The sequence below is a fragment of the Eptesicus fuscus genome, chromosome 8 (genome assembly GCF_027574615.1).
Source record: "Eptesicus fuscus isolate TK198812 chromosome 8, DD_ASM_mEF_20220401, whole genome shotgun sequence".
Lineage (NCBI taxonomy): Eukaryota > Metazoa > Chordata > Mammalia > Chiroptera > Vespertilionidae > Eptesicus > Eptesicus fuscus.
Window position 1 is genome coordinate 103,731,877 of NC_072480.1, and position 11,884 is coordinate 103,743,760.

Consider the following 11,884-nt stretch of genomic DNA (forward strand, 5'->3'; position numbering starts at 1 on the left):
TTTTATTTGAAATGATGGACATTTGTTTTTTAAATATGTTTTTATTGATGTTTAGAGAGAGGAAGGGAGAGGGATAGATTGAAACATCGATGAGAGAGGAACATCACCAATTGGCTGCCTCCTGAACACCCCCTACTGGGGATCGAGCCCACACCCAGGCATGTGCCCTGACCGGGAATCAAACCAGCGACCTCTTGGTTCCTGGGTCAATGCTCAACTGCTGAGCCACACTGGCATCTACGGCCCAGTTTATGTGTGACCCTTCTACAGCCCATTTACATATGACCCGACTATGTCCCATTTACATATGACCCGACTATGGCCCATTTACATATGACCCGACTATGGCCCATTTACATATGACCCGACTATGGCCCATTTACATATGACCCGACTCTGGCCCATTTACATATGACCCGACTATGGCCCATTTACATATGACCCGACTCTGGCCCATTTACATATGACCCGACTATGGCCCATTTACATAGGACCCGACTATGGCCCATTTACATATGACCCGACTATGGCCCATTTACATATGACCCGACTATGGCCCATTTACATATGACCCGACTATGGCCCATTTACATATGACCTGACTATGGCCCATTTACATATGACCTGACTATGGCCCATTTACATATGACCCGACTATGGCCCATTTACATATGACCCGACTATGGCCCATTTACATATGACCCGACTACGGCCCATTTACATATGACCCGACTCTGGCCCCGTGTGCGTGCCCACCCTGAGGAACGTTTCGGAGTTAGAACTGGTGGGAAGGCAGCTCATTGCTGTATCGGGCACTGGGCTGGTGACACCACATTGAAAATGCTCCTCCAAGGGTCGCATGTGGCTAATGTCTTATGGTTTAGGCTCGTGGTCGGCAAACGGCGGCTCGTGAGCCACATGCGGCTCTTTGGCCCCTTTAGTGTGGCTCACGTTAGAACCACTTCTTCAAAATAGACTCACCCAGGCCGAAAACCGACTTCTGCACATGGGCCACGAAGTTTCAATCGCCCTGTACGTGCGCGCCCGCATGCGGTATTTTGTGGAAGAGCCACACTCAAGGGGCCAAAGAGCCTCATGTGGCTCGCGAGCCGCCGTTTGCCCACCACGGGTTTAGGCTTCAGCTCACAGGGCACCCCTCAGTGGATCTGCCCTCCCTGTCCCCTTGCTGAGTTCCCACACTTGTCTTTATTGAGATCTTGTTATTGGCTGGCACAATTGAAAAGTCACTCATTTGTCTCATCCGTGAGACTATTCCTTCCGGATCAAGAGCTCTGGAATCTTCTAGTCTCTTTTCATAGGAAATGTTCCACTAAATAAAAACACCTGGGGGAGACACAGGTCCAGCAATGGACAGGGGCTACGCCGGGGCCTGGACCGGAGCCTGCACAGCTGGTCGCCTGCAGTCAACGAGTACCAGCTGAATGGAAACAGGGACAGTGCTGGCCTTAACCTATTTGCGATGTGTTGGTTTCTTATTTCTGTAAGAATACTCTCAGTCAGCTTGTCTTTATTTTTTTAAAACGTATGTTTTTACTGATTTTAGAGAGAGAGGAAAGGAGAGGAGAGAGAGAGAGAACATCAATGATGAGAGAGAATCACTGATTGGCTGGCTCCTGCACGCCCCCTACTGGGGATGGAGCCTGCAACCCCGGCATGTGCCCTGACTGGGAATCGAACCGGGAGCCTCGTGGTGCATGAGTTGATGCTCAACCACGGAGCCCCCAGGGCCGGGCCGGTCCATTTGTCTTTAAGCAGCACTCAGGGCCGATAGTAAGTCCATCAGAATGTGCACACTGATGACAAGGTCGCTGTCAGATTCTCCTGGACGTGATGCTTCACACGCTGCCACGCTGCCGAGTGCCACCGAGAGGCCCTGTCCCCTAAAGCGAAAGAACTGGAGACCGTTCATCGGCTCTGGTCCGTGTGACCATCCGGACCCCCATCTGGAAAGACTCCACGAAGGAACGCACACCAGGACGTACACACACCTGCCCTCGCTGTGTCCTATGGGGATGTGACTGTGACTTGGAGCCCAGCAATCTCTTCGCAAAGCGGGGGATTCAGGGAACCCGGCTTTGCCAATGGACAGGCCTACCCAGCTGGCCTGCAGGGGAGCCTCTAAAATGCAGACACGTTCCTAGCTGGTTTGGCTCAGTGGATAGAGCGTCGGCCTGCGGACTGAAGGGTCCTGGGTTCAATTTCTGTCAAGGGCACATACCCAGGTTGCGGGCTTGATCCCCAATGGGGAGCGTGCAGGAGGCAGCTGATCAATGATTCCCTCTCATCATTGATGTTTGTGTCTCTCTCCCTCTTCCTTCCTCTCTGAAATCAATAAAAATAAATTAAAGCCGAAACCGGTTTGGCTCATGGATAGAGCGTCGGTCTGTGGACTGAAGGGTCCCAGGTTCGATCCGGTCAAGGGCATGTACCTTGGTTGCGGGCATCCCCAGTAGGGGGTGTGCAAGAGGCAGCTGATCGATGTTTCTCTCATCGATGTTTCTAACCTCTATCCCTCTCTCTTCCTCTCTGTAAAGAATCAATAAAATATATTTTAAAAAATAAATAAATTAATTAATTAAAAATAAAATAACATAAAATGCAGGCAGCCTTTGGAGGACTTGCGCAGAAAAGGGCCCGGACTCGGGTACAGGGCTACACTGCGCTACAGCGTATGCATCTTCCGGTTGGAGGCCAAGCAGCCAGCTCAGAGACCCAAGTCTTGTTTTGTTTTGTTTTGTTTTTAACTCCGTGTGTATTCAGTTCCCACGTTTTCCTAACTCTCAGTCCAACAGGAGCAGAGGTGGCTGCTTCCCGGCGCTTCCTGCAGGAGCACTGATTGGGCAGCAGGTACATTCCTGGATCTCATCAGGCGCGGCTTCCGCTGGCCTCGCGGGTCCAACACGCAGCCCGTGGGCCACGCTGTGATTCCACACGGAGGGGCCGTGTCGCCAGGCTCCTGCCCCGGCGTGACCACACGTCCTCTCGCTCCCTCCTCACACGGAAGCTCCTGGAACACCAGGCATGCTCCAACCAGCTTGGCCTCCACAGGAGACCACGTGACGGGTCTGGTGCGGAACGCGTTTGTTAGGGATTAACTGCATAATGAAGCGAAATTATTTGCTTCCTTATTTGGGGACAAATAATAACAATAGTGTAAATATTACCAAGGTAATAAGATAAAAAGGTTAAATGACTTAATAGATTTATATTTTATACGCTGGGAGATTTGCGCACACTGCCAAAGAGGCAGCATTGTAAATATGTTCATAAACACGTACTTCCCACATACATTTTATTAAATTCTAATCACTAAGGGCGAGTTAGTAGATTTATATTATTAGTTAAGTTTTCCTTTTGTAATAGTAAACCTATGAAGTCCTGTCTCAATCATGTTTGGTGTTCAGAAAGTAATTTTAGACACTACCCAGAAATGGTTGAAAAACCAAGTACTGAATAAAATTATGCTAATGACAAATACTCTATAGAAACATCGATTCTGTTTCAATAAATATAGATTATATATACATACATGTGCACATACATATATGCATACATATATTTAAAACAAAAATTCATATGTATGTATATTCTTTGAAAAGTTAAGTGACTTGTACAGTCTAAAATGTAGTAAATGGCCATGGGTGATGGTTTCCTCTCTGTAGTAATGGCTCGAGTATGAAAAAGCTACCCTGAGTGGATAAAATACTCACAAAGCATGTTTCAAGGAATATAAAAGGGTAAAAATCAAGCACAGTGTATTCTCTGAAGACAAGTCTCAAGTGAGGAATGAACTGCAGTAAAATTGCCAGGACTCCCAAATATTCAAAGTCAAACAACACTCTTCTTAATATCTCATCTGTCAGAGACAGAATTATAAGATAAAATGAAAAATATATCATGCTAAATTAATAGAAAACATATGGCACAGATAAAATAGTGTGTGGATACAAGCTTACATTGATGTTATAAAAGAAGAAAGAGCTAAATCAGTGACCTCATATTCTACCTTAAATTGCTAGGGGGATAAAAAAGCAGAATAAAGCAAATTGAGTAGAAGGAGCAGAATTGGGGAAAACAAAATGAGTGAAACAAAAAATAGATAATCAGGAATATAACAAAGCTAAAGTTTGGTCTTTGAAAAATCAAGAAAATTTTAAAAAGGGAGAGAATCCAAATTATCGATATCAACAGGAAAAATGGTTTATCACCCCAGACTCTATAGACCTTAAGAAGATTTAAATTAGTGCTATTAATAAATTTTTGATAAAGTAGATTATTTGGGTAAATATCTTGAAAAATACAATTTACCAAAATTGACACCAGAAGAAATAGAAAATCTAAATAGCACCATGTTAAGAAAATACCTTGAATGGTTTATAAACGGTTCAAAAAGCCAAGTCCAGACACAGACGTTTCCCTGTTGAAACTTGTCAAAAACAAGACCGATTGCACAGACGTTTTAAGAAACTGCAGAGAAGGGAACACTGGCCTGCTCCATTTTTGGAGATTTCCCCACCCCTTCCAGCAAAACCTGGAAAAGGTTACCAAAATATCAGCCACCACAATCCCTCACACACATACATATAAATTCGTGATAAATGTAAGATGCTCAACCCAGTGATACACAAAATAATCCATGACCCTTATCCTAGAAAGAAAGTTTGGATGAACATTAAACAAAAACACAAATCAATGTAACTGACCATGTTAATAAAAAAAATAAACGGTACCAAGATTTCAGCGGATGCAGGATCGCCATTTCACAAGTTTAATGCATTCATTCATAATAAAACCCTTAGCCAACCAGTGACAGCGGAGAACTCCCTCAAACTGATAAAGAACATTTATGAAAAAATGTACCATCAGCATGTCAGCCAAGATCCATCAGGAGAGAGAAGCCACCCCAGCAACTGGAACGGGAAAAGGTAATAGACCAATTTCTAAGCAGCGTTGCTTGCCTGAGCGTTATTTTGTGTTAGGAGGAAGGAAAATATAAATTTATGATAACATTTACACACTTTTATTTCTTATTACCCTGAACCCTGATCCAGTGTGAGTCTGTACCTATGACAATCAATCCAGCAAAAGGACAAGCAGATCAATGGACAGAAGAGAGCATGGACGTCCCTCACACGGACCAGGAATCGATTTTTAACGAAGGTGTCCGGTCAATTCCGGGAGGAAAACAAGCTCTTTCCAACATGATGCCGGACACCTGGATTTCAAACCCCGGAGCACCAACACGTACCTTACACGCAAAAATCGTGTTGTCAAAAACGGTCCAGACACAGCTGGATGTCCACGTGCAGGAAGACACATGTATGACCTGATTCAGATCACGCAGGTAAATTAACTCAGGACGGAGCATCGACCAACAAGGAGGAACTCAACTACTAACTTTTAGAAGAAAACGTAGAGGGAAATACCTGTGAGGTCAGGATACGCAAGTATTTCTTCTATTTCGCAGAAAATCATAAAACAAACCAAAAAAAATGTTAGTAAACTGGACGTCATCAGGATTAAAAGAACCATTTATCATTCAAAATGCTCCACGGAGGGAATGAGTCTGGGAAGAATGACCCGTGACGCATAGACCAGTGGGAAAGATTCTCTCAGACGGTGGCAAAGGCAGCTATGGGAGTGACCGGCAGGCGCACGCAGAGACACCAGCTTCACTAGTCCTCAGGAAACACGACCTTAAGCCTCAGTAAGAGAACTTCTTTACGCACCCATCAGAAGGGTCAGCACTTAAAGGGCCAGACGCACCGAGTTCAGGCAGAGTGGCAGAGCTGCTTCAGGGCGGGATCTGCTTCAGGATGCGATGGAGACATGTCCCACTGGGTCTCCGTGCGTCCGCCTGCACGGCCAGTCCTGAGTCTCGTGCCCCCGCTGACGTGGGAACACTGCGGCCTCCGAGGTGTGCGCTCCTCAGCACGCAGACCCCCGTTTCCCATCGTGACTTAGTCATGCTTTCATGAGCAAAGACCAGCCCTCAGCGCCCTGGAGGAATCGGCCTCGGATCCTTCCCCGGTGTGCGCTGTGGTACCCAGCCAGTGAGTGCCGTGTCCAGGGCCGATCCCACACTGAGAGCGGCCACTCAGAAAGGTGTTCTCAGTGTAGAGAAGGAGCAGACGTTATAGAGCTTAGGGGGTTTACAGTGATATGGTTTTTACTGATTTTTTTTTTAATTTCTAATTTTTAAAATATATTTCTATTGATTTCAGAGGGGAAGAGAGACAGAGAGAGAGAGAGAGAGAAACATCAATGATGAGAGATAATCATGGATCGGCTGCCTCCTGCATCCCCCATACTGGAGACCGCGCCCGAAACCCAGGCATGTGCCCTGACCGGGAATTGAACCCTGACCTCCTGGTTCATGGGCAGTCGCTCAACCACGGAGCCTTGCCGCGGGGCACAGGCCACACAGTGTCATCTAGAGGTGAGAGCATCTTCCTCACTTTAAGGACATGAAACGGGCAGAAATAGGGCATCTTTTCGTGTCGCAAACGAGGAGTGTAGACGACAGTAACTGACGTGAACCCAGCAGGGTCTTCCCTCTCAGCCCTCCGTGCTTTCTCTGGAATAAGCATCAGCGAGAACAAGAATCGTGGTGCCGCCCTTGTAACCCCCGGTATTTACACAGCTCCCCAAGGTCCAGATGTCCACTCACACTCTGGCCCCGGGTCCTCCACTAACGTGCGGTGAACCCGGTGGTTCTAACCTTCCTGTTCCCGGGGCTGACCTCGTCAGAACCCCACTGTGTCATGGAACACGGCGTGCTCAGCTTTGTGCCATCACCATCTACAGCAAGCACATCGTCATGAGAAGAAGAGAGGACAGTACGTTATTTAAAAACAGGTTGTCAATCAAATTAACGTTTACGACAAGTTTCCTAGAGACGAGGGTGGGATCCTAGGAATGAAAACAGTGACAAAGAACTGCTAAGAGCATGTCTTTGCTAGGCGTGTCTGTGAACTGGAACGAGAGAGGGAGGCACTGTTCACCCGAGTCCCCTGCCTTGAGCTCTGTGCACTGACATGAGAGAGAGGAAAGGAGACAGGGAGAGGGAAGCACTGGCTTGCTGTTCCTCTTACTGATGCGTCATTGGCTGATTCTTGTGTGTGCCCTGACCGGACATCGAACCCGAAACCTTGGCCTATCAGGATGATGAGCCAACCGACGGAGCACCCAGCCAGGCCTGCCTTGATCTGTGAATGAACTGCATTCCCTCTTTCGTCCTAACTCCTTGCAGTTCCTGTCACAATTCTTTTTATTATTACAATGTACCGCTGTTCCCTACCAGCATCACTTACGTAAAATAAAAGCAAATAAGTGACTGGTATTAAGAAGAGCATCAAAGAGGAGAAGAACTCTTGCATCGAATGAGCAAGGATTGTGTAGGGAGATGCTCTGCCCAAACACCGAAGGCAGGACCCTGCATGTCAGACAAGGAGGACGAAGTTCACCTAGTTCGCACGGAGATGCCTTGTGCAGTGCAGCCCAGAGGGCAGGGCGAACGGAAAAGTGTTCTCAGAACAGACAGCAGGTATCTCAGAGGATCCAGAAAACACTGGGAGATGTTTGACATTGGAAAATGCATAAAGGCCCCTTCTTCATGAACATGTGGACGAAGAAAATGCATAAAGAAAATACAAATGAAATATATTTGGAATATAGTAATATAATGTACTTCATATACTGTTAATATCAACTAGACATACAGGTATACTTGCGTAGTTCCATAGTTAGAGACCTGCTCAGTCCACACAATCATGAATACAAGACTTCACGAGGTGTGCATTACTGCTAACCTTGGCATCAATACCAGGCTATTTATCTGAGCAGTATAATTTCTCCTGCCTATTATCCGATTTTCTATGTGACTCTGTGTAGTCAAAGACTTAATTTCTAAGTAATGCAAACATTTAAAGCCAGAGGATTAAGCTTTATTTGCATACTAGAGGCCCTGTGCATGAATTCGTGTACGGGTGGGTCCCTCTGCCTGGCCAGCGATCGGGGCCGATTGAGGCCGTCTCGCCCAGTCCAGGGGGAGGGATCGCAGGAGGTTGGCTGGCAGTGGGAGGTTGGCTGTGGGAGCGCACTGACCACCAGGGGGCAGCTCCTACGTTGAGCATCTGCCCCCTGGTGGTCAGTGCGTGTCATAGCGACCAGTTGACCAGGTCGACCAGTCATAACGGTCGCTTAGGCTTATATATATATATATATATGTATATATATATATATATATATATATATATATAAAAACACACACACACACACACACACACACACACACACACTAGAGGCCCAGCCTGCCTGCACAAAATCGTGCATGGTTAGGCCTCGCCTGGCCTCTGTCGCATGGCCTCTGCCACCTTGCCTGGCCTCTGTCGCATGGCCTCTGCCACCTTGCCTGGCCTCCGTCGCATGGCCTCTGCCACCCTGCAATGCTACATGAAGCTCCCCACCCCGGGACGCTCTGCGATGCTCCCCCCGCCCCTCAACTGCTCTGCGAAGCTTGCTGCCACCCCACAAAGCTTCCCATTGGATGCTCCACGAAACTCCCCCTGCCTCGCGACTGCTTCACGGAACTCGCGGCCGCCTGGGTGACTGCTCCGCTAAGCTCACGGCCACCCCGCGAAGCAGCCCGCCACCGCCGCTCAACAGTCCCCAGTCCCGCCCCCCCCAGCCCCCTCCTCATGGTGAGCGGCTCGGGGCTGGGGGAGAGGGGGGACCGAGAGGTGCTCCATGCACTTCATGGTACCTGGTTGCCCGTTCGGTCATGACGCCACCGAGCTCTTTATATATACTAGGATAGATACGTATACATTTAAGTATGTTCAGCAGGCTAGCTAAGAAATTCCAATTTCTTTGAAAAGATATTTGTCTTCCCTTTGCAAAACAATAAAACAACGCAATAGTTGTACAGCTGCAATCTTTCTATGTGGATAAATGAAAAATATAAGTTAAAATCATCCAGAACTTATTTTCATTTCTCCATGGCAAAAACCATAGATCAACAGAGAAAACTAATGGGGGATGCAATATATTGTGATTGTGTAAGACAAAAGTCCTCCGAAGATTGCAGTATTCTTTCATGTTCTTCTTATTGAGTGTTTTCTCTGACAATATAAAGGTTCCTTTTGTGTGTTTTTTCTGAATTGCACTCTGAATAAGCACGCGATTTTACTCATTTATCTTTGCGCCTTTTCTCTTAGACCCACAGTTGCTTAAAAACAATGGCGTGTGATCATGTTCCTTCAATTACCTTGACAACAGTGTTTACCAGATCCTGAGCAATCTGAGGCTCGTAAGTGAAGTCAATGATGGCTGTCAGTGAGGAGTGGGGTTTTTAACTACGGAAAAGCTTGTGCTGGAGGCTACAGACTCCACCCTTTCTTTGGAGTGACTGTAGGAAAGTGTCTTTGCTCAGAATGGAATTCAGCTACGCACTGCCATCAGGTTTCGGCACGGAGGTCACCCACGGCCGCCCAGCCCCGGCCATGCGGCGCTCACCCTACCTGACTTTCAGGTTGCCCTGCTGCAGCTGCCCGTCATAGACCGCCAGGATGTCGAAGTCCTCCTCCAGCGCGAAGGCGAGGAAGGACAGCTGGATGCGGTTGCGCTCCCCCGTCAGCACGATCCACGTGCAGTTGGCGTAGTTGGGGTACCCGTGCGGGAACCCGGGGCTCTCGATGGTGCCGTTGGGGCCCTGGACTAAGCCTCCGCAGTTCTGACCTGGAAACGCACACAGAAAACCAGCATCTTAGTTAGGCTGTTGTTCATCTGTGACTTTTTTTTTTTTTTTAATTCCCAACCATTTTGGCCACATTTTATGATGGCCTATTTTGTGATCGTTCAGGCAGGGCGGAAGGTGGTTTACAGTGTGAGTATGTGGAACAGTTTATCTCCTGCTGTTGAGGAATCGTTGTTTTATTGTCCGTGCGCCCAACCGCAAACCTCCTTTGCCCACCCTGCGGTGAGTGGAAAACTCAATGGTGTTCCCCAGGCCGAAACGAGAGGGAGTAACGCCCAACACAGGAGGACAGGGCGGGCGCACCCCACCCCTGAGACTCAGAGTGGGCACTCGGGGAACCGGTTCTGTCTTTTCAAATGCTGCCCCATCCCACCAGACCATCTGTGCGAGGACCTGACCCGGTCTGCCCACCTGCAGAGTCTCACCTTGTAACTCTGCCCCTCAGTTTCTGGGGGTAACAAAGTTGACAGATAAAATAAACATCATAAACCTACACACACACACACACACATGCTAATTCACCTCAATGGCTTCCATCAGTGTTATCTATATTATAAAAACCCAGTGGCCCTCACATCATAATGACCAAAGACTGGTCACCAGAAGGCTGCATGCATGGCGAGGTATGTGCGGGTGGGCGGGACTTGACTGCGTCTCTCCGCACGGCGCAGTGTGTTTTGGGATCCCAGGTCTCATGCGATTTCCGGCGGGTCTGGGTCTCGCGCGATTTCACGCACTGGGTCACTAGTTTTGAATAGTTAAGGAAACCCACACCATACACAAACTACCGATTTGCAGCTCTGCAGGCTGAAGTACCACAAAGGCAAGAAATAAAACGAGACCACAGGGATATAGTCCAGTTTAAAACGAAAGGAGTAAAGAGCAATTAAATTACCCCCAAATTAAGAAGCAGCTCAGAACGATAAGGGACCACCCCATCAATGATTTCCTGTTGGCAGGGGTGGGATTTCCTGTGTGGAAAAGAGAGACGCATGTCCCACTGAGGCACCGTTAACGAAAAGGCGGAGGCAGGAATGGCCATGACATGCCATCGATCCCCTGTGAAGATCCTGAGGGACAGGCTGGGGGAGCTTCTGCGTGGGTGACCAGGTGGAGGCTCTGAGAAAGGGACACGCTTCCCCCGTGTCTCCCTATGTCACTGCATGCCCTTGCACATCCTCTGTAATAAACCAGCGAGCCAATGGGTGTCCTGAGCTCTGTGAGCCACTCCAGCAAATCGGTGGAGCCCGAGGAGGGGCCGGGGCGACCTGGGATTTATAACCTGCTGGTCCGGTGACAGCATCCCCGCCTGGGCTGGCCATGGGTCTCTGAGGTGGAGGCGGGTCTTGGAGGACTGAGCCATTGACCTGGGGAATCTCATGCTCCCTCAACCAAATGCCTTGTAGGACCCCAGCTGGTATCCTGAGCATTGCCTGTTGGGGGGGTGGATATAGGTACCCCTCCCCTCACCCCAGAGTGGAATTGGGTGCAGAACCCAAATAATAAGTCGATGGGGGGCAGTGGGAGAGGCAGCTGGGTGCCAGAACTCCTACAACCAAGGAGCAGATTAGGACAACCTAACTTTGGGGAGACCTTGGGAAGTATTCCCACAGCTGCCTGCTTTGTGCTATTATTCCCTGCTTTTTAAAAGAATATAGAAACATCAATGATGAGAGAGAATCATGATTGACTGCCTCCTGCACGCCCCTACTGGGGATCAAGCCTGCAACCTGGGCATGTGCCCTTGACCAGAATCAAACCGGGGACCCTTCAGTCCACAGGCCAACGCTCTATCCACTGAGCCACACCAGCCAGGGCTATTCCCTGCTTACTGCTTCTCCCCCCTCTTCTGCCCAGGTACCACTTCCTGGATAGGACAGGACTCAGGACATAGGAATCTGGTCCCTGCGTTGCAGGGATGTGTTCTGACCCATTGTTACCTCCCAGTGTGCCTGTTGGGGCCACAACTCAGTCAACCAGACTGACGCCCGCCCAGAGCGGAGACCATGACTGAGACAGGATGACCATTGGAGCTGTCCGAATAACACGCCTGAATCGCCGTCAGCTAGAAAGATAGCCGTCCTGGGAGGGGACACAACAACTGCT

At 48.6% G+C, this 11,884-nt stretch overlaps 1 protein-coding gene across 1 annotated transcript in view; it reads right to left on the bottom strand.

Moving 5' to 3' along the window:
• Window positions 1-10,159, bottom strand: part of CSMD1 (CUB and Sushi multiple domains 1) — a 694,425-nt gene extending 684,266 nt beyond the window's left edge. The window contains exons 1-2 of the mRNA XM_054719948.1: window positions 10,087-10,159; window positions 9,543-9,786 (exon numbers count right to left, since the gene is read on the bottom strand). Coding sequence (XP_054575923.1) covers window positions 9,543-9,786; window positions 10,087-10,159 — 317 coding nt within the window. The remainder of the gene's footprint in view (window positions 1-9,542; window positions 9,787-10,086) is intronic.
• Between the last annotated feature and the right edge of the window lie 1,725 nt (window positions 10,160-11,884).